The sequence below is a fragment of the Vicugna pacos genome, chromosome 17, assembly GCF_048564905.1.
Source record: "Vicugna pacos chromosome 17, VicPac4, whole genome shotgun sequence".
In the NCBI taxonomy this organism is placed as follows: Eukaryota; Metazoa; Chordata; class Mammalia; order Artiodactyla; family Camelidae; genus Vicugna; species Vicugna pacos.
Window position 1 is genome coordinate 15,943,320 of NC_133003.1, and position 27,870 is coordinate 15,971,189.

General features: G+C 46.6%; 2 protein-coding genes across 4 annotated transcripts in view; one reads left to right on the forward strand and one right to left on the reverse strand.

The window, feature by feature from the left end:
- Positions 1 to 4,401, forward strand: part of CTNNB1 (catenin beta 1) — a 51,255-nt gene extending 46,854 nt beyond the window's left edge. The window contains exon 16 of the mRNA XM_072941054.1: positions 4,383 to 4,401. The gene's annotated coding sequence lies outside the window, so the exon portion shown is untranslated. The remainder of the gene's footprint in view (positions 1 to 4,382) is intronic.
- Positions 1 to 27,870, reverse strand: part of ULK4 (unc-51 like kinase 4) — a 427,885-nt gene that overhangs the window by 855 nt on the left and 399,160 nt on the right. For all 3 annotated transcript variants that reach the window (XM_072941052.1, XM_072941053.1, XR_012060581.1), the window contains one exon: positions 2,010 to 2,095. In XM_072941052.1, coding sequence (XP_072797153.1) covers positions 2,010 to 2,095 — 86 coding nt within the window. Of the gene's footprint in view, positions 1 to 2,009; positions 2,096 to 27,870 lie in introns of those variants that run through there.

Below are 27,870 nucleotides of genomic sequence, written 5' to 3' on the forward strand. Positions count from 1 at the left end.
AGACGGTGCTGCACATCCCTGCTTCGCACATCGAAGGCCCTGAGGGATGTGGGATTGCATTTGAACTCAGCCTGCTCCCTGCTGGGGCCAGGTTAGCCTGGTGGGGCCACCCCACCTTCCAGAGCAGCCCTGGGGACCCAGCGACCTGCAAGGAGGGCACACCAATCTGGCAAGTCCCCGTCACAACCCAGAATGCTGCCATCCACTCTCGGTCGACATACAAAAACCCTTTCCTGCTTGGGCCACTGAACAAAGCCCAGATGAGAGCTTCTGAGCAGCAACCTGACGCCAGTGCAAGATCTGCCCGGTGTAGGTAGACATGTCAGTGGCTGGGGTGTGACGTATGGGGACAGGAGAGGCCACCAGCTTCAGGAAGCCCTGTTGTGACACATCTGGTCCACATTTGGGTCCAGCTCTCCCAGATCCATGCGGCATGAGAATGTGCTGGCTTTGGCCCTGCCAGGGGAGAAGGCCTACAGAGGCAGACCCTGGAGAGGAAGGGTCCTACCCACTCCACTCCTCCCAGTGGCTCTCCCATCCCTTCCCAGCACGAATCTGCTCAGAGGGGCTTCATCTCAGCTGTTCGCACAAGGCCAAACAGAGCTGGCCCCCAGGGGTGGGCATCACCTGCTCCTCACAAACTAGTCTGGCACAGGCCTACAGCCCAGCCCGGGGGCCACTGTCCACACCTTATGCCCCAGGGGCCACCGGGGTGAGGAGGGGTCCTTCCCATCGAAGCCCATCCTTCCCCTCACCTCACAGTAGCCACAGGTCACAGCCTACTTCTTTGGCTTGAGCGAAAGCAGATCGTGGGTGGGGGAGGCTGTCCCCCTCCCCCACCCAATCCAGGCAAAAGGCTGGCTGGAGCTGAGCCTTCTCCACAGACTCACCTCAACCACCTGTTTTTCTTCCATTAATACAAAACCCAAAATGCCAGGAAGCAGGTTTCGTAGAACCCTGTGGTTCTGAAAACAGATGCTACCGGGCAGCATTCCTTGCCCTGCACGCCCAGTGAAGGCTGGGCAGGTCCTCCTCCCCAGGGCGGGGAGAGCAGCTGGGGCTCGGGACTGTGGCCACCACCTCCTCCTGCCGCCCCGCTCAGCTCTGGGGAGGAGGCACCCACTGGGTCTCCATCAAGCCTCCACCACCTGCCAGGCTCTGGCCCTGTCCCCTGCAGCGAGTCATTCTACAGCACCAGGTGACTGAAGGGTGGACACCTGGGGCAGTTTTTCTTTGGTCACTTGGCACTAACATTTTAAATAAAGACTCATCAGCCCTACCTCCACCCCCTGCCCACCTCTCCAGTTCAGGGAGTCGAGGGTGGGGGGGGTGTGGTCGTGGGAGGGACCCTCCCAGCGGCTCTCAGCACACTGGCATCAGCATCACCGTGGGGCTGACACGCCCACTCCTCCCTTCACAGTATACAGCCCGCTCCTGGATGACAGGGCTGTCCTTGTCACCTCACTTCTAGGATGTTCTAGATGTACTGACTGCAGGCTGAGGACTGAGAGGCCGACCTAACCTCACATAGTCAGCTTCTCAGTGTCACACAGTCTGTTGTGTAGATTCAAGTTTTCTGGGGCTTAGAGCGGGCTGAGCTGTTCTGACCCCAGGCCTCCAGACCCTCAGCAAGGTGGTGACAATGGTGCCTCCGGCCCGGGTTGCTGATGGGGACACCTGTACACAGAAGGGGTACTGCTTTTCTTGACGTTCATCACATCTCCCACCTGGTGTCTCCTCCCACCTGGTCACAGTGCACTCCTGTCCCCATCCCTTCGCCCTATGGCTGGGAATGCTGCCTCCCCTGCAGGGCTAGGATAATCTGCTTTTCTCGCTCCCATGACCCCCAGCCTGCACGGGGGAGTCCCGGGGGGAAGGACAGGCTGGGAGGGGTCTCTGTGGGCCATGACAGGATGGAAGGTGGTGGACCCTGGTGTGTAGGAGAAATGGGGGGAGAGTCCGCTGAGTGCACCCTGTACCGCTTCCCCGGCCCTCTGGGGCCTACTCACCCGCCGGCTGGGGCCAGCCTCTCCAGAGCCTGCAGGAGGCTGCCCGCATTCTTGAGGCTCTCCAGGTGCTTCTTGTTGGAGGTGATCTGCAAGGGAGGGAAAAGAAAGTGGTCGGCTGGCCCATCCCTGACTCAGGATCCACTGGACAGACATCCTGAGTCTCAGGCCACCTGTGTTACTAGACACCGAGCCCTGAGCCTCATGGAGATAGGCAGACATTGGTGACCCCGGGGGTGGGCAGCAGGGAGTCCGCTGCAGCTGGAGGCGTGCCAGGTCAGGATGGGGTACCTGTCGGTGCCTCAGGAGGGTTGTGTTTTGGAAGCCTGAACATTCCTGTTAAAGCAAATCATAGGGGAACAACCTTTCTGGTTGTGAATTCTGGGACCCAGGGGGCCCTTGTGTCCCAAACCCCACAGCACCTCTCATCTGGGTTCCTGGTAATCTTGGGAGCCTGGGAGAAGGAAGAGGCACTAACAGCCACAGCGAGGCACAGCCCCTGCCCAGGGGCCCCCAGAAGGGTATCCTTGCTCACTGCTGCAGTCCTGGGGGAAACAGAGGAGAGAACACTGGGGCATCCTTGACTCTGCGGCACCATATGCAGAATCATAAACTCTGGGGCTGGAAGGGACTCAGACATGTGCTAGCCCAGCGCAGGCTTCCAGAGACCTCCGAACTCAGCCCCCCTATAAAACAAGTCCATGTCCTGTGAGGCACGGAAGAGAAGGCTTTAGAAATGAACCTTAACTCAAGAATTAGACTTGCTTCTCTTAATTCACCATTCATTTCCTATTTTTATCTTTGACTGTTATTTTAAAAAAGTAGTTTTTAATAAACATTCACATGGCTCTGTACATTTTCTCACTTTTCGGTAGCCTCACCTCGCAAGGTAAGCACGTAGCGGGTTTTAGAGATGAGGTGGTCAGGGCTCAGTGAGATCGAGGGGCCACTACAGCAGTGCACAGGGAGCCTGACCCTAACCCCACATCAAACTGGGGCCAGGCTGGCCTCAGCCACCTCCACCTGATCACAACAACAGGGCTGGATGAGCATCTCCCCAGTTCTCAAGGAGAGGCTGAGCATTTCTTAACCAGTCACTCACGGAGACAGGAAGGTCACAGGCATAATCAGACCATTACCCCTGGACTCTGAATTACATGTGAGCGAATCGGCACCTCCACTGAGATCCTCTCCCACCCGCTGAGTGTGCCAGAGACCAGCCGCCAACTCAAATGCATCAGGTGGAATTTCTGCAAAGTTTGTATCTTAAAAGAGCAGCAGGTAGACTTAGTCTGAAGTTATACCCAACCTGCTGAGTTCAATAGGCTGTTGTCTGAAAACGTCAGCTCTAGTTCAGTTGTCTGAAGCAAGCACAGACTTACACTGAAAGGGTCTTCAGTGAGGATTCCCATCTAGTTTTTCTCAAAACTCTGCCTCCTACAGCTCAGTTGAGCTACATCCGGATTTGCCGCCCTGACCAGCCCCACCACGGGCCTGTGTGTAAGAGGCTGTGCTCCAAGGAAGCCACCCCACAAGCTGCAAAGAAATAACAAAACTACATTCCCTCACATGCTGGCTGGAAGGTGCAAATAGAAAAATACAGTGAAGATTATGCGATCAAAGAGACCAAAATAGCATGTGCAGCTGACATAACCGAGAGCATAAACACAGTCCAAAGAATTAATTGAAAACTGTGCTATCTGGCCACTTAATTGAACTCTTATTAACAACATCAACTGCTGTTCTGTCCATAGAGATGAGTTAATAAGAACATTAAAATTTTAAGTAATATCAATCAGAGGTTCTAGTTCTAGGGAAGACAGAGAAAATACATACATCCTTTCTCTCTACGTAAAACCTGAACAGAACGCACAGCACAGCTAGCTGCAAACACTAAAAGTAAACAGCAATGGCAGACTGGGGAAGGATGCTGGAGCCAAAGCCCCACCACTCCTTTCCCTCCAACAAAGCCCATCCTGAACTCAACAAATTCAAACCCCAGAAGTGAGCACTCTGGTGCAGAAGAGAGAGCTCCAGCAGAAGCCAGGCTTGAGGAATGGGAAAGGAAACTCCCAAAGCTTACAGAGAGCAGCTAAAGCCCCCTTTCCTGTTCCACTTTTGCCCCAGGCCCCAGGCCCCATGGCAGTTGTGTGGTGGCAGTAATGGCAGTTCAGTAGCAGCAACAGCCAGGAGCAGGAGCCATCCACCAAAACTCTTCTCTCTCTCTGCCTGTTCTCGGCCCCAGACGTGACAACTGTGGAAGTGAGCGGTCTGGCCAGACAGAAAATGGGAGACCCAGGGAACCAGAAAGTATCAGGGAGCTAACAGGGAAGAGCTCAAGAAAGCAACCTCATGAAATTTTTTTTGAACTCCTAGGCTCACCCTAGACCTGTGTACGCATGGAACAAATCCAAGTGGCACACCAAAACCTCAAAGAACTGAGCTAACGAACCTCTGCACAGATCCCAGGCTGACCTCTGGAGATGGACACACAAGACAGATCCTAACATCGAAATTACAATTCCAACCTCCTGCCTGAACTTAACCAACATAATTGCTTGCTGAAGCAAAAGCATTAACATTCTCTGCAGGATTTCAAGAAGACACAGTGTCTCAGTGTCGTATTTTAAATAGCCAGAATAAAATCCGAAACTGCCTGGCATACAAACAACCACAAAAATCTTTATTCACATGAGAAAAGGCAATCAACAAAAGACAATAAAAAAAAAAAGATGACACATGTTGAAATTATCTGACAAAGACTTTAAAGTGCTATAAAAATGCTCAAACAAGCAATCACTAACACTCTTGAATGAAGTATGAAAACAGAGTAGACTGTAAAAACATAGAAGATAGAAATGAGAACCAAATGGAAACTTTAGAACTAAAAATATAACCAAAAAATTTTTTAAACCACTCTGAATGGACTCTTTAGCAGAATGGAAAGATGCAGTGAACTTCAAAATGGAACAGCAGAAATGACCCAACCTGAGCAACAGGAGGAAAAAAGGTTGAAAACACAAAAGGACAGAGCCTCAGGGACCTATGAGACAACAAAAGTCACTGGCATTCTACAATGAGAAGTCAGAGCATGAAAAGGTATTTGAAGAAATCATAGCTAAAACTATTTCAACTGTGATGAAAGACATACACCTATAGATTCAAGAAGCTGAGAAAAATATCAAACAAGATCAACCCAAAGAATCCACTCTGAAACACATCATAATCAAACTTGCTAAAGACAAAGAATCTTGAATGCACAGAAAAAAAAATAATGCATTACTTATAGGGAAACAGTATTTAAATTACTGTGGATTTTTCATCACACTGAGGTGAGAAGAGAGCAACACATTTTTAGAGTGCTAAAAGAAAAGAGTATTATACTAGAATTCCTTATCTAGCAAAAGCATCATTCAGGAATTAAAGTAAAATAAAGACATTCTCAGATGAGAACAACTACTAGAAGCAGAACTGCTCTAAAAGAATTGCCAAAGGAAGCTCTTCACAGACAGGAGAAATACAAGGAAACTTAGAACATTAGGAATAAAGGAAGAACAGCACAGAAATGGTAACTGTCTGGGTAAACATAACACAACATTCTTTTTCTTTAAAGTACATTTGATAGCAGAAAAGCAAAATACATAATATTATCTGACGGGGTTTTCATTATATTAGAAAATTAGAACATAATGGGGATGGTAGAGGAATCTACAAGGTAGTAATATACCTTGTAGTAAGTATATTACAATTGAAGCGGTAAAGTTTTGATTATAAGTAGACTGTGAAAAGTATTTTATATTCCCAATAGTAACACTTAAAAGGCTTATACAAAAACACAGTAAAAACTACAATAGATAAAATGTAATACTAAAAAATGGTAAATAGCATAAAGAAGGCAGGAAAGAAAAAAGCAAGAAAATAAAAACAGTATGGATAAACAAACATAAATGAAAAGGTTAACTATATCCTAACAAAGAATTATGCCAAATGTAAATGATCTAAATACAGCAAATAAAAGAGATCTTTCTAAACAAAAAAAAATAACTATATTGTGTACAAATATAGTGACACAGATTGGTTAAAGTAAAGGAGAAAAAATACACCACACAAATATGAGTCACTAGAAAGCTAGAATGACTCTATTGATGTCAAAGATGACTTCAAAACAAAATTACCAGGGATAAATAAAGACATAACATTTTGATAAAAGAGTCTGCCATCAAGAAGCTATAAATAAATGTGTATGCATCTAAAAATAGAAATCCAAAATACAGAAAGCAAAACTGATACAACTGAAAGGAAGAACAGACAAATCCACAGTTGCAGCTGGAGACTTCAAAACTACTCCCACAGTAATGGACAGAGCAAGGAGACCAAGCACCAGCAGGGATACAAAAGAGCTGACCAGCACCACCATCCGCTGGATCTCACTGCTATCTGTAAAGCAGTAAGCCCATCATCAACAGAATATATATTTTCCTCAAGAATCCAGGAACGTTCATTCACCAATGTATGTAATATTCTGGATAATAAAACAAATTTTAATTAAAAGAACTGAAACCATATAGATTATATTGCCTGCTCATAATGGAATTAAGCCAGAAATCAATCACAAAGATAACAAAACTATCTTCCATCACTGGCACATTAAACAGCACACGCTTAAATAAATCCAAAGATCAAAGAAGACATCCCAAGGAAAATTAAAAAAATGTTTCTGAACTGAATGAAAATGACTATACATAAATCAAAAATCTGTAGGGTGCAGTTAAAACAGTGTTTAGAGAGAAATTTATAGTACTAAATACTTATATTAAAGAAGAAAGGTCTCAAGTGAATAATCCAAGCTTTCATGTTAGGGAAGGAGAAAAAGAGCAAAGCAAACAAAACCCAAAGAAGGATGGAAACGAGCAGAAATCAAGAGTAATGTGGTAAATGAAGGCCCAAATCTATCAGTATCTACATCAAACGTAAATTTACTAAATACGAAAAAGACTAAAATTTTTAGATTGGATATAAAAGTAAAACACAACTATATGATGCTTACAAGAAACACATCTTAAATATAAGGGCACAAAGCGACTGAGGGTAAAAGGATGAAAAACGGTAATCAAAGAAAGCTTGTGTAGCTAATATCAAAGTCAACTTTGAGTCAATAATTATAACTAGATATAACTACATCTGAAAATAAAGAGACATTTCATATTTACTGAAAGATCAATTGACCAGGAAGATATACCAAAGCTAAATTCTAAATACACCTAGTAACAGCCTCAAAATATGTTAAAAAAAAAACAAAACCACAGAACCAAAGCAAGAATTAGATGAATCCATAATTATGGGATACTTTTCAACCTCTCCCTGTAGCAGGCATACAGAAATCAGAAGGGACATAGAGGTTTTAAACAACAAGATTAACAAACCTAACCGAATCGACATATATAGAAAAATTCATCTCACAACTGCAGAATATGTTCTTTTCAAGTGTACATGCAAAGTTTTCAAAACATACCATATGCTTGGGTCATAAAGCAAGTTCTGACAAATTTCAGATGTATAAATCTAACAAAATATGTCAGGATCTACATGCTAAAAACTACAAAATGCTGATAAAATTATTTTTAAAACTAAAGTAGATATGCTATGTTCATGAATTGGAAGACTCAATATAGTACAGATAATCATTCTCCCAAAATATAGATTTAATGCAATTCCTATCAAAATCCCAGCAGGATATTTTTGCAGATATAGAATAGCTGATTCTAAAATTTGTAGGGAAGGACAAAGGAACAGAAGAATAGCTAGACAATTCTGAAAAAGCAAAATAAAGTTGGAAGAACCACATAACCTAATTTTAAGATTTATTACATAGCTACAGCAATCACGACAGTGTGGTACCAGCCCAGGGACAGACACACAGATCAACAGAATGGAACTTAGAGCCCAGAAGCAGCCCAGACAATTGCGCTCTTAGGTATTTACCCAAGAGAACTGAAAGCGTATGTCCACACAAAAACCTGTGTGCAAAAGTCTATAGCAGCTTTATTCAAAATCACCAAAAAGCAAAAGGAGCCGAGATGTCCTTCAACAGGGAAATGGAAAAACAATCAGGAAAGCCTTCCTGCATTATTGGCACATAGGTCTGATTTGGTTTTTAGAATAAGGTATCAGTAAAGATCAGTCTGGATAGCTTTTGAAAAGATAAGACTTTTTTAATTCGCCTTGCTAAATGATTCTGTCCTATGACCACGTTTCTGCAATTAGTCAAGCTCTTAATACCAGGACTTTCAGTGGCTCTGATAAACGATCCTTAGGAATGAGTTACTCCTTTCTCCCAGAGTCTGGTCTCCTCTTAGGCCACTGAAGGTCCTAAATTATGGTATGTACCAAGCTTCTTTTAGAAACACTCCACTGTATCTAGCAGACAATGTAGCATTTAACCTTCTGTTTTCTCGGTTCTTAACAGAAGTCATCCCACCTACTTTCTCTTTTGAGCTACTTAAGCAGAGAATGTTCTAGGCACACTGAGATCCACAGAAAAACCTCCTTACCATTCTGAATGAGGTAGGAGTAAAAGTGACACTTGTCCACTGAGATACTGAGTTCATGTCGGAGAACTTCTCATGGCTCCGATTATAGGAGCCAAGAGCGAGCCCTGCAGTGACTCTTCAAGATAATAAATAATGCAAGAGGACCCTGGCAAAGAGCATAAACACAATACCTTCTTCCTGTAGTTAATACTTTCATCAGAAGTCAGTTAATTCCCACTAGCCAAGGCAAGCGAACTCAGCTTTATTTTGCAATAGTGTTCTACAGCAGAGGTTCCTGGATCTCTAAGAGTCCTGAGTGGATTTCATTCTGCAAAACGTCAGACAGGACGTCTCCATTTCCTGCAGATAAAGTCATGCCTGCCTCACTTCTCTGCTGTATGATGAAAATCTATCAACAGAATATAAAGGGCTAGTCATCCTCCCTTGCAGCTATGACATCTGACTGGAAGCTGTACGGCTAACATCAATCAAAATGGAAACGTGAATTATACGAAATACATGCAGTTTGCCTGGCAGACGGGATCATTCAAAACATGGAGATCGTTAAGGCAAAGATCATAAAAAGGCTGGGAATTTGGGCTGAGAATTAAGATCAACTTGGAAAGACAATTCCTCCACATCTGTTTAATGGAGGATATATAGAAAAGCAGATGATGTACTTTGGGTAAATATGCTATTTTATTCAACCTTCTGCTACGGTCACTTGGACACGGGGTTGTGTCCGTGAGCATTCAGGAATCACACGGTGGAACCAGAACACACAAAGGAGAGGCTGGTGTCCTGCAGAGCCCTCCCTCACATTCCCCACCAGGCTCACGAATCATCCCCCTACAGGACAGAGTCCAGGTTGTCTTCTTTCTGGGTGTCAGCTTCCCAAATGCAAACTAACAAAAGAAGCCGTCTTCTGCCCCTGGTTAACGGCAGGACCGTGAAGCCGGCTGGCCTTCTCAGTAGGCGTGGAGGGGGAAACTGTGGGAAGAGAGAGGACAGTGACTCGCCCATGGCAGAATGGCCACCGGGGGACCAAGCCAGGCCTTGGGCCAACATACCTCCACTCTTCAAAAATGTGTAAGTCAGAATGTACTTTCATTTGCAAATGTTAGCCACTACACCTAATAATAGATTAAAAAAAAGTTTCTTCTGTATAGCACAGGGAACTATATTCAATATCTTGTAATAACCTTTGATGAAAAAGAATATGAAAATGAATCTATGTATGTATATGCATGACTGGGACATCGTGCTGTACACCAGAAATTAACACATTGTAACTGACTGTACCTCAATTTAAAAAAATTTTTTAATAAAATGATCAAATAGTCAAAAAGAAAAAAAAAGAATGTACTTTCACTGGCATCATCAAGATACATCATGAACTTATGCTCATAACTATGATTCAGAGCATCGTCCTCCTGAAGCTCATAAAATGCCCCGGCGCCAGCTTCTCTACTTTGAAATGGTTCTCAGTTCGGAGAGATGGGTGGCAGTGAGTGACGCAGGCCTGGGCAGGCCCTGGGCCTTTGTTATGTGTGTGTAATAATAGGTGTCTCTCTTCCCTGATCCTGAATGTGTGTGGCAAAACGAAGCCAAGGTAACCTGAGTTTTACAACCATGAGTTCCTCTAGGACAGGCCCAGGCAACACGGACAGACGGGAAAACACCCAGGAGATGGAGCTGACAACGGTGAGTGCAGCCCAGGTGCTGCCTTGATAAAGACACACGCTTCACATGCGGGAGGATTATTTTAATTCTGCGGCCTTCAGATCTCACAAATACAAGTAAAAACAAGCAGGTAACTATGACAACTCCACTTCAGAGAGTTTACATTTCAAAAATAAACCTCTCCACTGAGCCCCTCTATTTTGTTCTCTTAACACATGCTTGTCTTCTCTTCAGTTAAGGTTTTTATGTTACTTCAAAGCCATTTCTACCAATTGCATATCAAAACATGCTATCTCCTTGCAGTCAGACACTGGGATGGAATCTGGGGAGGAACCTCCAGCTGGCATGATGGAACCTGGCGGTCTCTCCCTGCGTGCCACCTGGTGTGACAGTGCTCATTCTGGGTCTCTCCAGAGACTTCTTGAACTGCCATTCACATTCACATTTCAAGCAAGACTAGATGAACACAAGCTGCTCTGCCTCCAGGCCCACAGGTGCATCGTATCTCCCGCAAGATGCTGAGTGCATCTAGGGTGGAAGGATTAATCTTCACAAGAGCCCTTCGGTGGCCTCATGGCATCTGTGCCTTCCTTTGAGTCCACTTAGAAACATTATGTTCCTCAACAAAAGCAAGTGAGGCCCCTTCTGACCAGGGCTAGTAATCACAGGGATGAGCTGAAGGAAAGCTAGAGGCACCCCTCAGGATGCCAGTCAACAGATATGCTCATCACCAAGGATGAGGGAGTCCTGTTGGAACCTACAAGGGGGCATCTCGAGGGTAGAGGTGGGGTCTTGTGGATAAGGCAGGCCCAGTTCCCAAGCACTGCTCACTTGGATTTGGCCCAGACCTTGCTGAACTCAGGTTCTCTGCAGGGGAATGGAGACGTTACACTAAACCTGGATGTTATCGGGACAGAAGAAGCACCGTCTCTGCATCCAGGTGGACAGCTTTGGAGGCATCCTTCCATGCCCTGCATGACGCACAGTGTAGCTTTGACTCACTGGGAGACCCCAGCAGCATGGAAGCCCGGGGAAATGGTGGCATCTGGATACAGGGGTTCCTCAAGTTGAAGGAGGCTGGGGCAGAAGAATAAAAGAGCTGACCTCCTCATGTCCAAGAGCACCAAGAGTTTCCCTGCTGAGCACCTAAGAACTGCGGAAGGGAGAGTGCACAGGGCATTCACCAGTGTGCACAGGCAGAGCTAACAAAACCCTGGTTTCCTGTAAAAACTGCTCTAAATCCACCTTTGTCTATAAGACTCATTTGAGTCAAAAAGCCTTAAGAGTAAAAAGAGCTTGGAATTTGCATTAAGAAAGGGAACTAACATTTCTGAGCGCCAATCCTGCACAGGAATAGAATAAAGTGCTTTCAAATATATTAACTGCTTTTTGACAAGCTGGAAAGAGATGTATTCCGAGGCTCATTTTATAAGACAAGAAAGAGCTAGCAGGGCCTGGGTGACTGGCTCAAGGTCACCTGGCCAGCAGGCAGTGGCACCGAGCTATGTCCCAGTCTCCCCAACTTCAAGATCCATGCCCTTCCCAAGAGTCCACTCCAGTCTCACATCTGCCAAGCACCTTGCTCAGCTGCTGGCCAACTGGCTGATTAATAACAATCAATGGCCGACGGACCGATGACACGGTGTTTCGCTTCCAGCTCCACCGCCCACCGCCCTGTGCTGTGCCCCTCATCCCGGGAGATCGCCCAGCGCCCTCTGCTCCCCGCCCCGGCTGCCGCTGCTGACGCTCATCCTTGCCGGCAGAAGCGGGGACCACAGACTCACTCTCCTGGACAGAACAGGCGGTCCAGGTCTTGACCATGGGAGTCTGTGGCTCGTGTGAACTGTCTAGTAAACGCTCCCTGATGTGGAGACCACCCCTCATTTGGTAACTGCTCTCAGTGCCCGGCTACCAGAAAGCTTTTCTGCATCTCTCCTCACCCGCTCAGGTGGAGGTTGGTCCCTGCTGGGGATGGGAGGTGAACTAACCGTTTGTGGACTGTTATCTCCTGTTCTCGTCACAATGACCCTGTGAGGAAGGTCTTCCCTGACTCCACATTGGAGATGGGGTGAGGCTGCTGGTAAACAGTGCAGCTGGCATGGAGACCCAGATCTGGCCGACTCTCCCCACTGTGCCCCGCCCCAGTCACCCTGCTGCCCTGTGCCTCCCTGGAGAAGGCTCTGGCTGCGGGAGCACCCAGCACAGAGACGGAGCCAGTGTCCGCCCCGGGAAGGCGGGAGCTGATGCCTTCCATGAGTAATGAGCAGGCTGCCAATATGGCGAGGGGGAAGCCAGCCCCAGCTTCCAGGAGCCTAGGTCCCTGAAGGAATGGCTTGGCCCACAGTCTTTAAGACCACAGCCTCTGGAGCGGGGCCCAAGTCAGAAGGAGAGCTCTCTTCTCTCAACTGACATGTCAGGTTTGGAGAAGCAGCAAGCAAAGGAGGCTCGATGGTAGGCAAATATGTGAGTGATCGGATGGTAGGAGCAAGCTGACTGTAGTGAGAACATAGCAGTGGGGGGATTTTTTTCTTTCTGGTGACCTTTTTCCCCCCTCTTGGGGTCTGTGCACTCCCCAACCTGGCCTGACAGCTCCATCCTCCTCTCCCGCCCAAACTCCTGTCTCTACCTGGGGCACCTGCTCAATCTGGAGGCTGTGGAAATGCCATGCAGATTAGAAAAGTTTTTCTTTTTCACCCCATAAGACATGACTATTTTCGAGAAGAAAATTATCCATATCTACCTTCTTCCTTTCAGGTCAGCCAATCCTCCCCGCTCTCATTGGGGCAGTAGAAACACCCTCATTGCTTAGAAACTGTTCATAATTACATCAGTTTCTGGCCATTAAATCCAGTAAGTTTAAAATGTTGAATATAATATAGCTGGTTTGGGAAATCTTTTAGAAATCTGATCCAACTAACTAACTGCAACAGCCAGGTCCCAAATAAGTGAGGAAAAAGCAGTTTTAATTGGGAAAGAAATATGACTGTGTACCTCTTGTGGAGCTAAGAGTAAACTATAGGTCGGCCCAAAGAAAGTTCTAGTGAAGTGCAGCATCCGGCCATACCATTTTCCCCAGAAGATCTGATCCAAGTGCTTAGAATGGTGAACACAAGAGAACAGCTCTCCAAGGCAGTGGCACTCGGATGGCAACCACAGGACGTGGCTGGAACCAGTTCCTCATAAGAGGGAACACTCAAGGTAGTAACAATCCTGTGATTCAGTAAGTGTGAGAACTTGGGTTGTGAGGAGTGAGGAACTGTGTGAGGAACTATATGTGAACTTGACTCAAATGAATCTCAGCTGATCCTTAGCAATGCTCTCTGGGGTCACACTGAGGGGTCTATCTGACAATGGAATCACTGAATTTGTGGTGTGAGTGATGTGTGCCTGTGTTCATGCAGGACTCTGAGGTGGGGAAGCAGCAGATAGAAGCAGTGGCTTAATTAGTGCCGTTTCCAGCCCTTTCTCTGAACTTTCTATTGGATGGTCGGGGTGAAGGGACAAAGTAGACTGATGCCAAGTCAACAAGGCTTAATAGGCCCCCCAGCTTCCTTCTTTCCCCAATTTCTCCCTCCACCAAGTAGGGACATCGTCGGCCACAACACCACTCTGCTATGATTCCACCATCGTAAATAAGAACAGCCAGGAAAATATGCATCATGTAATATTAGGTAAAAAACAGAAAACATAAAAAAAAAGTGTGCTCACACCAGAATGGCCATCAATAAAAAGTCCACAAATAATAAAGGCTGGAGAGGGTGTGGAGAAAAGGGAACCCTCCTACCTGCTGGTGGGAATGTAATTTGGTGCAGCCATTATGGAAAATAGTCTGGAGATTCCTCAAAAACTTAAAAACAGAGTTAATACATGATCTCCCAATCCCACTCCTGGGCATATATCCAAAGGGAACTCTAATTCAAAAAGATACATGCATCCCAATGTTCACAGCAGCACTATTTACAATAGCCAAGACATGGAAGCAACCTAAATGTCCACTGACAGACGACTGGATAAAGAAGGTGTGGTATATTTATATAATGGAATACTACTCAGCCATAACAAAGAATAAAATAATGCCACTTGCAGCAACATGGATGGACCTGGAGATCATACTAAGTGAAGTAAGTCAGAGAAAGACAAATATATGATATCGCTTAGATGTGGAATCTAAAAAAGTGATACAAATGAACTTATTTACAAAATACAAACAGACTCACATAGAAAACAAATTGGTGGTTACCAAAGGGGAAGTCAGGGGAGGGCTAAACTGGGAGTTTGGGATTGGCAGATACAAACTACTATACATAAAACAGATAAACAATAAGGACCTACTGTATAGCACAGGGAACTATATTCAATAGCTTGTAACAACCTATAATCAAAAAGAATAAGCATATATATTTGTGTGTGTGTATAACTAAATCAATCACTATGTTGTACACAGAAACTAACACAACATTGTAAACCAACTAAACTTCAATTAAAAAAAAAAACAATGTGTGGAACATGACTGCAATTATACAACAAAAGTATGGGAATGTCCCAAGTTTGAGGCCTCCAACGTCATAATCCTCACTCCCAAGGTCCTCAGTCTAGCGACAGCTGGGCAGAAATCACAGTCTGACATGAGCTGAGTACAAATGAAAGCTCTTTCTGCAACAGTTGTGGGTCTGACAAATATCAGTTAGTGTGATTCTGTGGTCAAGAAGACAGGTGTCTAGAGCACGTGCTATGTGCCAAGCCCTGTTGAGATTCTGAGAATATGGTGTGCGGTGGGTGTCAAGGCAGAGCTTCCACCGTGAGAAACAGTGAAAAAGTAAACAGAATAATTTGAGACAGCAACAGACATCACAAAGAATAAAGCAGGGGAGAGGAGAAGTGTGGCGGCTGGGTGGCCAGGACAGTCTCCCCCAGGAGATGACCCCTGAGGATGCAATATTAAGAAAGAGCCAGGCACGAGAAGAGTTTGGGGACTCATATTCTGCAGAGGGGCCAGAGCAGCAGCCACGTAGGTCCCAAGGTGGGAAAGACCCTGATGGGGACCTGGAGGCAGCAGAAGCAGGGACCTGCTGGAAGCAGGAAGCTAGGGAGGATGGCCTGCAGAAACGGTCCAGGTGTAGGTGACAGGGACCAGTGACCACATCCAAGGACTCCCCTACCAGCGCCAGCTCCCCAGCCACGCTGACTTGCCCTCTCCTGCCCTTCCTTCCACTGAGCCTTCAACTAAGCAAAGACCAGACGCTGCCTGGCCCCTCGTCCTTGACGGCAAAGACTGGGCCTCAGTGGAGGGGAGGCAGCGGGTGACTGCTGGGGTGAGGGTGCCAATGGACCAAGCACTGACAATCCCTTCCCGGCCAAGTGTCTAAACAGACCCTTTGGGAGGAATAAGAAAAGTCTGCATCGTAGACTTTATGATATGGAAACAGAACCCTTGAGATTTCTATCATAAATGAAGCAACCCAAGGACTCTTCTGAGAAGAGGAGGAAAAGGTAGGCACAGAGAGCTTAAATCCAAACACGGGTGACATGGACTGCACATGAATTCTCAGAGTGAGGGAGATAAGACAATTACTAGCAAGCTCTTAAACAGACTTAGAGGAGCATTTTATCTTTGCTCAGTGACCTCTTTTTAACACATGGGGAAACTGCCACCTAAGTAAGTGAAGTCTTCAGCCTCCTCCTGAAATACACGGCACACCTGGGGGAAAGGTCAGTGGCAACATGTGTCAGAACGAGGCTGGACCCAGGTGGGCAGAGCCGCTGGCGTCCCTGAGCTAGAAGGCTGCTCCCTCCCTCTGCTGTCTGGCTCTGTCCTCCAAACTTTACCTGATCCTCTGGGACGCTCTGAGCAAACATGACGGGCTGCCGAAATTTCCTCAAATTGACAACATTGGGAGGAAAATGAAATGGAAAGGAAAATTAAAAGCACATTTGGTTGACATGATTAAGGCCATCAGGCACCAATTAGTCCAAATTTAGGCCAGACATTGACTGCTGGACAGCTGAAAATCGCCCTGGTGTGTTGAGGGACTTGATCAAATACTCCATTTGGAAACATCTTACAAATGACCGTTTTTAGAAAATGAGCAGCTCCTTTGAGAGAGCCCCACCCCCTGCCCCTCCCGCAGGCTAGTCCACAGTTGGAGGACGTTCTTGGTGAGGCCCTTGAGAAAGGCTGGCTCCACACAGGGGGAGGGGGCTCACGAAGTCCCTGGATTTTCACCTCAGAGAGATAGGTCAGTTGTCAGCTGGCCCCAGAGCATCCATTCTGCACAGCTGGGTGGTGACAAGGAGCTATCTATGTTTGGAAAGGGGCAGGGGGGCTTGGAAAACTCCCAGGAGAAGTCTGCTGATCCAAACATTCCCTGCTCTGGGCGAACCTGATGGATCACACAGAGCCAAACAGAACTGGTATATGCAGGAAACAACTTCCTAGATGACTGTCTAATTGGCCTTGTGATAAAATTAACTGAAGCAAGGTCTCGAGGCTTCTGGGGCAACATCAAAGAGCATAGACACTCCTCCAGAAAAGGCTTTGGCAGGCTGAGCCGGCCAACCTCCGCAGGCACCCCCCCAATCCTGTGGGGACCCGGTGGGGGTGGGGGAAGAGCAGCTGGTGCTGGTGACAGGACAGGGTTCGGGTCCTGGACCCAAGGGAGTCATGGCCACCACGTGGCAACCACTCCTGTGGCCTTCTCCTGGGCCAGCCTGGGCACTCTAAGACAGATGCCAGAGCTTGGGTCCAAGTGAGTCTCTAATGGGTAGGGGTCTAGAAAAGCCTCCAGCTGGCGGCAGCCTCTGCTCACCCTCCCTTGGAGAGCAGACAAGGACACAGAGGGGACTTCTCTGAGCCGAGGTCCCAGAGCTCTGAGATCAAGAGGCCCTCCCTCCCAACACAAGTGAGCTACCACAGTGGAACTCTCAGGAAGAGGTGGTTTGGCCACAAACAGGCTGGACCATTGTTTCTCCACATCTTCCTTAATGACTCCTACTCCAAAGTCAAGCTCCTTCTGTGTTTGTGTGACTGTGGAGAGGGGTTAAGGCTTGTGAAAACTTAGATAGACTGCCTTATCCTGAAGTGGGGAACATGGCAGATGACAAAATGGTGGAAATTCCATGCACTTAAGACTGTAATTTCTGCATGACTTTTAGGTTTTCACTGGACATAGCCAGAGGGAAAAGTCCTTTATCTGCATTACCCTGATTGACCCCAAGGGTCCCGCAGCCACTCTCATTTCACAGAAGGGGAAACTGCCACCCCAAGAGGCAAATGGAGTCTTATGTAGATTATCTACATAGTGGACCTTCATAGGATTCCTTTGAATAGTACACTCTCCATGCCTCTTTTTTTTATTGGCAGAGGGTGGGGGGTAATTAGGTTTATTTATTTTAATGTAGGTACTGGGGATAGAACCCAGGACCTCCTGCACGCGAGGCATGCGCGCAACCACTGAGCTATTCCCTCACCTCTTTTAGGTGACGTGTACTTGGTTTGCAATGTTGTGTTAGTTTCTGGTGTACAGCACAGTGATTCAGTTATACATATATGTGTGTGTGTGTGTGTGTACATATACCTTTTCATATCCTTTTCCATTATAGGCTATTACAAGATATTGAATATAGTTCCCTGTGCTGTACAGTAGCATCTTATTGTTTGTTCCATGCCTCTTAAAGTTATTCAAATGATAAACATTTGGTTTTATAGTTTCTGATAAAGTTAAGTTACTTAATAAAGAGAAGGATACAATAAAACACTTGAACAAGACTCTAGTTGAAAGGGTGCTGGGGAAAATCCTTGACTCTTTGGAGGCTCATCTTTTTTCCACCCTAAATACTTTGTGATGACTCTACCTCAAGTCTGAAGTGCAATGAAAATACTATTTATTGGTAGGAACTGTTAGGTGCGAAAATCACAGACTTTCCTGTACTAGCTGGAATACACGCATACATTACAATATACGTACACACACACGTCACAGTAAGCAGCCCAGGACAATGACGGGCAAGGCTGGTAGCTAACGTGGAGGCCAAGAGGTCACTCAGAGAAAAAAGGATCTGTAATACACAACAGAAACTACCTCCTCAAATAGGGGGCCCAGGTCCCGAGAAAAGAGGCAAGGAGGCAGCAGTCAGATGGGGGAGGAAACAAACTCCCAACCAGGAGTGCACGTTCAGTTGAGGTGCTCACTACACCCATCAACTGCACCCAGCTGAGGGCCCATGACCATGGAGCACGCCCCTGATGGCTCCATGTCCTCACCTGTCCGCTCCTCTGCCCCACGGAACCCAGAGAACCGCTGTGCACTTTTGTGAGGTCAGGAAGGATAAACAAAGATGTTGAGCCCTTTCCCTTCCCTCCCTGTCTCTTCTCTAGCTTTTGTCGTTCTTCTTCTGCGTATACAGAGATGGGGGTACCAACACCTTAAAACTCCATCTTCTGCTGGTCCTTCCTGCATCCAAGGTAGCCTTGGAGCAACACTCTGTTAATAGCTGGTCATGGGAAGAGTAAACACATAGTGGGAATCTACTGTATGCCAGATTCTGCTGTTCTAAGAATTTTGAAATGAATTAACTTATGTAAGCTTTTAAGAGTAAAACACTGTTAATTTTCCCATTTTATACATGAAGAGATTGTGGCACAGAAAATTAGTATTTCGAAGAAAGCTATTAAAAACCTTAAATAGAGAAACTGAAATTCAAATCCATAAAAAAATGACAAAATCTGAAGGCAGACTGCATTTTTTTGTCTTCTATTTATCCATTTTTGTATTATTAAAACAACTGGCCAAAATTATTGTAGTAACTCTTTTTTTCTAAAGTAACTATCTTTCTAAATGGTTTCTTTTTAAATGTCTCTATCACACGTAGTTTTTACCCAACTAATGTACAGCTTAGAAAAATGTAAAAAAAAAAGAAAACAGTTATATATGTTCTTTTCCTATATCCTTATCACTTTCATGTTGCCTTCACATGTTAATTTTTAACAGCTATACTGAAGCCTGACTGACATGATAAACTACACAAAAAGAAGTTGTGTACTTTAGCAAGTGGAACATATGTATACAATTGTATACATACATGACATGAATACACAATCAAGATGGGGAACTATCACCCCAAGAAGTGTCCTCGTGCCCTTGGTAATCCCTTCTCCCTTCTTGGCCCCACTCCCACCTCTGTCTCCTGGTAAGAACTGATCTGCTTTCTGTCCCTATATGCTACTTTACAGTTCATAAAATTTTATACAAACGGAGTCATATAGCATGTATTCTTTTTCATCTAGCTTCTCTTACTCAGCATAATTCTGTTGTGGTTCATCCACAATGTGGCGTGAATCAGTAACTCATTCCTTTTTATTGCTGAGTAGTACTTCATTGTATGGATACACCAGTTTGTTCATCTGATCACTTATTGTGAGTAAGTTTTAACTGAGTTTTTCTTTATCACTTGGGAACCAAAATAACCATACGTGATACAATCTACAATAACTAGTCAGAAAATAAAATTGGGAAAAGATAAGAAATGCTATGAAATACCTAGAGAGGAAAAGTAAACTAACAAGAAGTGTACAAGCCTTACATGAAGAAAACTGAAAACTTCTAAAGGAAGATTCAAATACAGGGAGAGAAGTCAACACACTCAAGGATGAGAAGAAGCTATACAAAGATGTCAGTTCTCCTGGGGTTCACCTAGAAATCCAATGCAGTCTTTATCAAAGCCCAAAGAGATTTTTTTGGATGGAATTTGTTAAGACGACTCAAGGATCGTTTGGAAGAGAAAATGCACAAAATACTAAGGAACCATCCTAACAAGCTCTTTCTTTGAAGTGTCCAGAGCAGCCCCCTTTCCGGACATCCAGCAGCACACCCAGGCCATGGCTCCAGCCACACCCCATCTCAAGTCCTCCTGAGAGAGCCACTTCCCAGCCCACCCCAGGAGTATGGCCCTGGGAGGTCAAAGGCATTAGGATCTGGGGTACACAGCCTGTTGGGACAGAAGCACTACCTTTATTGTCCAGTGCTCTTTCTCTCTTCTGGATTGTTCTTTGGGTGTGGTTTGTATGAGGCTGACATCCACCCTTTCCTTCAGGTGTGGTGTGGGCACAGGACCAAAGCCTCTTTAAGAAGTTCCAATGGAACATCACCCAAACCAGGTCAGTGCGACTTAATTCTAAGATGTTGACTGTTGGGTAGGATTCATCTCTTTGTATACTGTTTTTCAGGGATCACTACCTTTCACTGCCTGATGCCCAGTGTCTTAAAAACCATTGTTTTATATGATAGGTAGACAAACAGATAGACAGACAGACAGACAGCTAGCTAGCTAGCTAGCTATTGTTTCAGGCAGGAGGATAAATCTTGCCCTTTTCTTCCTTCTTGCCCTGAAGCAGTTCTCAAATATTAATCTGTAATGCTTACATGTCCAAAACTTACCTATTTCTCTATTATTGTTGGAAACGTAGAATGTGTCCATTTTTTCCTTTTTTGTGCACATGCATTAGTTTGGAGTATATTTTAAGGTTGTACAGCAACATGGACAGCTAAGAATATGCTGTTGTTTAGTCACAGTGGTAGTATTTTTCTTCAGAAAGCATAGATTAATTATCCTTAAAAAAAAAAAAAGCCCTAAGAACTGACTCATGGATTTAAAGATGCGTGGCAACCACAGAATCTTAAATTCTTCTTCGTAAGAATATTTTGGCACAGAGATAGCCAAATTAATTATAGGCCTTGGCCTAGAATACATGACTGTCACTCTACTGACCTGGAATAAAAACCCTGGTGGGCCTGACTCACTGCAGCTCACTTAGATTCTGACACTTGGACAAGCAAAGCAGTGGGGTCACTGACACCCCGGGGAGCTGTGCTCCAGGCTATTGGAACTTCTCTGTGTCCTGTGTCTCACGGCCTGTGTGCCTAGGACTTCTGTCCGGGTGGTGGTAGGGGAGGGGAAGATGATGGGAAAAGAATGCCTCCAACTCTGACCCTCTGGGCGCGGTGCTCTGTCCACTAATGGTTTGGGGGGTAGGGGAAGCTAAGACATCTGTGCCCTGCACCACCCAGCAAACTGGCTCAGACGCCCATAGTCCGATGGGGTCAAAGTAGGGTCATCCCACAACCCTCAGGAGAGAGACACGGGCACACTGCATAGCCTGAGGTGCTGGGTGAACGCCCTGCGAGAAGAAGCTACCGACTACTTCCCGTAAAGAGTATCAGGAAAGTGACGGGACAAAGCAGAGTGACTGATGTGTCATTTGCTATCTGGGCTTCGGGGGTCCTTAGGCTGGCAAAGCTCTCCCCTTGAGCTCCTGCCAGGTTAGAAATCATTTGCCAGTGGCAAAGGACAATTTCACAGCACTTTGTTAGGGGTGACAACAAAGCGTGGGTATGGGTTTGGCTTTTGAAAGGTATTTGTCTTATTTGACCTGATATTTAGGTGATTTTGAAGCAAACCATTAAGTACACAGAAACAAAACATCAGATCAAAAGATCAAACTTAAAAAGAATGCCGACAAGATCAAAGCCTCCGGTTCCTCTTCTCTTGTTGCAGGAGTGCCTAGCGGAGGGAGAAAACATTTCTTTTGAGAAATACTCTTTTCAAAGAAAGATCAGAATCTGGGCTTTCAGAGAACGGCCAAAGGGTGGAGAGAGAGAGGGTGGGGGAAAAATCAGTAACGGCGTTCAGAGCAAACCTTTCGGCTACTAGTCCAGACAAGTTGGTGTGTCCCTTGGATGTTTGAAAGCTCATGAGAGAAACACCCCATTGCTGGTGAATTTGCTTAGAATCTTTCCCAATACTGGTAGGGTCCAGAGTCCAGAGTGATGCCACCTGGCTGTGTGGGGCTGGTGCCCTCCGACCGAGACTGACCAGCTGCTGCAGCCGTCGGCCCCCAAGCAGAGCAAGTGGTGGCGAGCCGTCCTCACCGGGCAGGGACTTCACCAGAGCTGTATTTGGGAAGGGACATCAATGCAGAAAGGACAGAGAATCAGCCCCTTTGTCGGGCCATGATTCCAGGATTCCATCAGGACAGAATATGTAATGGGTGAACCTCCTGTTGATGCACAAGGGCCTGGCTCAGCATCCGGGGCAGAAAAGGAGCTGGGGAAGGTATCTGTGAATGGCAGACACTGCCCCGGGGGCTGACATCACACTTCGTGGGCTGCAGCTCACTAACGGGGGGATTTCTCTCATTCTCCTACAGCTGTCCAGTGACAGTAAGTGTGCGGCAGGCTTGGAACCCTTAACCAACCCCAACTGAACAAGAAGTCCTTCCTGATCTTGGAGCCAACCCTTCACTGCAGGTCTCACCTGTGTCCTCCATCTAGCCACTGGGAAAAAGAGTTGTGAAAGATTTCACAAAGAGCCCATTTCCCTAGACAGGAGCTCCTACAAATCACTACGCATAAGATCGGTATTAAAAAACTGGCAAAGCATACGAAAAAGCAGTTCATGAGAAAGGAAACTCATATGGCTTTTTGACAGGAAACTGTGCATAGTCTCACTTAAAGTAAGTAAAATACACACTAAAACTATAGCAAAACACCATTTGCACCTCTCTGGCAGAGATAAAACAACTGAGGGGGCATCGGGAAAGAGAGCTGCCGTGTGGAGAGTAAGCTGCCATCTGTGTAAAAAGGGGAGGGCAAGGAATAGCTAACACTCTCCTTTGGAGCTAAAGCATCTTTGGAGGGATGTCCAGAAAAATGACCATTTTGGCTGCCTCCAGAGACGAGAATCTGGTGCCCGGAAAACAGGATTGGACCGAAGATTGTTTACACCATATTCTTTTCATCAGTGGAAATTTGAACCTGAGACTGCCTTAAAGCTAAACTCATTCCTTCAATAACTAAGGAAAGAAGATCTTTTTGGGGACCTTGTTTTGATGGACGTACTGACGTGCCAACCTGAACGGGAGACTCTGTATCTTCAGTGATCCAAAGGTAACAATTTCCCTTAAAAAGACAACAGATCGGCACATTATTGTTTGTGAAGGTTTTTCAGACATTTTCTTTTTGAGTCCTTGAAATAACCCTCAGAGGTGGGCACTATTTTTATCTTGGTTTTTCAGAGGTGGATGAGTTCAGCTCAGAGAGGCAGCTTTCTTCGTCCAGAGAGGGGAGCTGCAGAGCTTGGACTGGACACTAAGTTAACCTGGTAGCCTCACGACGCTTCATTTTTAGATCTGCCTGGCTTAGGACTCAGAGGCCATGAACCTGCCCTAAGCCATGGGGGAAGCGGACAAGGGAGTGAGTGAGGGTGGCTGGCAGGCTGAGGCTGTGATGACCAGTGAAAGGTCCTGCTTGGGTGCAGCCCCGAGGCCTATCCAGCCCTTCCAGAGAGGAGGCAGGGCCCAGGGTAGAGGAGGGAGAAGAGCTTCTCCAGGGCCCAGGCAACACCTCAGGCTGCAGTCACAGCCATGGCTTAGGAGGCAGGGAGGCTGGGGCAAAACCTGAATGCACATCCAGAGCAGCGCAAGAGCAGACGTTTGGGGCAAGGCTTCCTGCCCAAACCACAGGCATCTTCCTCCTACTCCAAGCTCAGGCCCCCTCACACTCGGGGCTGCCTCTTCTCTCCACACTAGCCCTCCCTGCTTTGTGCCTTCAGCCCCCTGAAGACCTTCACCCTGGAAGTGACAGTTATCCAGGAGGCTCGCCAGGGCTGTCCATCATCCCCAACCAACTGCGTTTCTCCAGCGCCCCAAGACTGCAGAGCCTAGAGGCCCAGACTGTGTCCGTCTCGGTGGTGGGATGCTGTCATTCCATCTGGTCAAACACTGTCCACTGTTTGTGCAAACCGCTCACTGAAGGGGGCAAAGGCCGATGCTCAGGGCACTCCCTGCACATTAAGGGCGCAGTGGTCACTCCAGGAGCTCACGACAGAGCCCGCTCAAAATCTCAACGGGCTGTGGCAGGGTTGGGTGGGGGCTGGATCTGGGACAAATAAAGAGGGAGCAGAAGAGCAAAGGGGAAGGTCACCAAGCAGGTAAGGCTGGGGCTGAGAAAGGGATGAGGAAACAACAGGCAGGAAGAAATGGTGGATGGAAGGGAAGTCGGCCCCAGTGGCAGAGAGAGAGACACAGCTTTCTGCTGCCTCCAGGACTGAAACAATGTGATGAGAAAAAATGGTTCCACTTCCTGTTTTCTGCCCCTGAGCTATGGATTTCGGCTCGGAATGGGGTATGATGCTTATCTTTATATTGAATTTTCTCTGTCCAAAATTCAGATACAAAAGACGCTCACATGGGGTCTGGTTATATAAGTTCCCTCTGCCCAGCACAGGACACAGAGCTGGGAATGACAGAGGACATGTTTTAGATTCGCCTTTCACCCAGTAGACATCACAGCTCTCTGGGGATTTGAGCATCTTCAGCTAGAGAGCAGGTTTTCTGGCTGGAGATATGGGTCTTGTGGAAACGGAGCTTTTTTCTCAACAAAATCTTTCCAGTAAAGACTCAAACCCTCATAAGCTGATATGCACATTCGCCAGAGTCCAAGTGTACAAAGCAGAGCCATCAAGAAAGTACTGCACTGAAGCAACAGTCACATTTGCTTGTAAAGTTTAGTCCAGTGAATCATACTATTTACTGGGACGACATATGGGGACATTTAAGGACAGGACCTGTAGGCTTGTTTTCTTAAACCAGGTTGGAGCTTCTTTGGAATCTCAGACCCATGAGTCTATGTGACATGATATGACTGCATTAAGTACCTGAGGAGTGACCTCTAGGATGCTTGAGTCTGAGCTGAGTATGAAAAGTCCTAAAGGGAACACAGTGATTTACCCGACAAGGATGAGAATTACACTAATGTTCAGTTTGAGTCTGGTTACTCTTTGTATATAGTTTTGTGGGGAAAGGCAACTTCAAGTGATTTCACAAACAGAAAAAAAACATGAAACAGAGCATGTGTGATCATTGAAAAAAACCCATCTTTCACTTTTCTCTTCCTAACTGAGCCCCAGTTTTCCTCAGATGCACGCTCCCTCTCCACATGCTTGCCTGCAGGATGCTGAGCACCCTCACTGCCCTCCAATCCCCACCCCCCACCCTCGGGTACAGGAGGACGCCTCTGATGTCTGAGCAAATCCTGGTAGCTGACAACCAGCCAGGGCCCTGGCCCAAATCTGGTCACTGAGGCTTCAGGGGACATCTGCTGGGGGCTTCTTGGGAAGGGTCCCTTCTCGAAGACCTGGGCAGGGCTTGGAGAATCTCTGGAGGGTCTATCTTGATATGATCTGGAGCCATGGCAAATGTCCTGCTACAGCCCAAGAAAGCAGCTCACGGAAGGAGAGCACTTTGAGGACGAGGAGGAAGGAGGACCTCAGAGCCTTCTGGACTCCTGGACTTGCTACCATGGGATGTAACACACCCCCCTCCCTGCATGAACGGTTTGACTCAGAGGTTTTATGATTTGCTGGTAACTATCAGTACCTAATACATGACCCTGAGAATGCTTTGAGGGGCCTTGACTTATACTCCAAGGTATCAGCAGCCTAAGACCTGCCAGCCCTACTCAGGGACCTGCCCAGTACCTGTGTCTACTCAGAGAAGAACCCTCCTCGAGGTAATTCTTTGAATGGCCACCATTGCCAACCTAGTCTTGAAATGTTGTGATGGTCAAAGATGGCTTTTGTGGTCCCCTTTGTTCTGGTTCACAAGAAAGCAGGGTCTCCCAAGATGGGCACCCCCAACTAACAGTTGGGGACCCATAGCATGGAGCACACTGGGTATGGGGAAGGGGGCTCCATGTCACAGAGCACTGTGGGAGGAGCATCTGAAATAACGGGGCAACTCTTGAGGCTTCCAAACTTTTGCTATCATAGCTTCCTCTCCCATACATTCACACATTTTTAGCTAACTGATTTCAATTGTTTTGTTACTACTGTTACAGCAATTGTAAACCACACATTTAAAATATTCTTAATTTTGGAATAACACATCATCACCTGAGTGCACCGACCATTTAAAGATCATGGCCCTGATTTGCCAAGTTTACCATTTTCAGTTATCAGAGGGAGAAGATACAGTGCACTAAAGTGACTGGAAAATGATTACATCCCCAAGGGCTACTCAATACTCTGAATTCCTAGATTTTACAATAATCTGTACTCAAAACCCACCACAATAATCATAAACACTGTCACAAAATTCTCTCAGAAACTCAGCATTACTGAAAACGCCCACAAAAGCCAAAGCGAGCTTAATACGATGTGGTGACTGAATACCAACATACTATACTGACAAAAAGGCAAGGCTGAAATTAACTTTCAGCAGGATGAGAGCCTGAGCGGCATCCCACAGCATCCCGCAGAATCTAAGGTCAACAGAGCAGGAGGAATCTGGGGGCAGATTCACCAGACCTCTCCTCACTGTACAGAGGAGACAGCTCAGATGGCAGGGCAGAAGCCCAAGGTGGGGAGACAGTCAGTTTAACATCCAGGAATGGACCCTGACCTTCATCTTCTCCATTAAGGTAACCTTATTTTGGTACAAGACCTGGTGAGGTCTCTGCCATATTTGACTACAGGAATGGCAATAATGATGGTGGTGGTGGCGGCAGTGACCGTGATGATGACAGCTAAGTATACTGAAGAGTTGCTACGTACCATACTTTATGTGAATTAACCCATTTAATCAGACAACAGTTGGATGCAGAGGCTCAATTATTACCTCTATTTAACAGACAGGGAAATTGAGACAGAGGTTAAGTAACATCCACCCAGCTGGAAAGGGGAGGCACTAGGATTTGAACTCGCACAGTCTGGCTTCTGAGCCTCTGCTCTCACTCTTCAGGTTAGACTGCCTCTCTTCTACATGTCTGCCATCCTCACCTGGCTTCCACTCCTCAATGAGCCCTGCCGAGCCACGTGGTGGTCTCAGTGACTAGTGGGCTGTACTGGGAAGGCTTCAGAGAGGCCCAAGCAACTGGGCAACTTCTACTGCTGAGGTACTGAATGATGGGGAAGCAACCTTTTAAAGCTCGTGCCAGGGGCCGCCCAGAATTATTCAGACTCCTCTATGTCACAGGCTCCCTGAGGGGAGGGACTGTGGCACACAGACACTGAATACCGTTTCCTGATACTCTGGACCATCAATACCCTTCAAAGCTCTTGCCTATAAGTAGGCAATTGTAGCCTATAACTAGAATTCCCAGGCTCCCTTTTCAGCTGGTGCTGGATGGATTAGATTCTGCTCGTGAGATCAGGCAGAGAAGTCACTATTCATGGGAAGCAGCACAGGCAGTCAGAGATTCGGAGATGGCAGGTGCGAGTTGGGTGGAGAAGGCTTCACAGAGGAGTTGACACTTTATCTGCATGTTAAAGGATTAGATGCAGTTTGTGAGACAGAGAGGACGCAGAAGGACTCCCTGGAGAGAGGACAGCTGGAACCAGTGTATGTAGGGTGTGTGGAGGCGTGATGAGCCCAGGACCCAGCCGGGGGAGCGGTGTGGCTGGTGGAGTCTGCAGGAAGACGCTAAGAGGTGCGGGTGGAGGGCACAGAGGCGGGGGTAGGGGCGGCTGTAAGAGGCTTTGTGCGCCATGCTAAGGAGCTTGTACCTTATTCTGTCAGTAGGAGAGAACTGTAAGGAGGATGCGAAAGGAAGCATCAGATTTGGTTTATAATGACAATGTGACCTCAAGTCGATATGGGC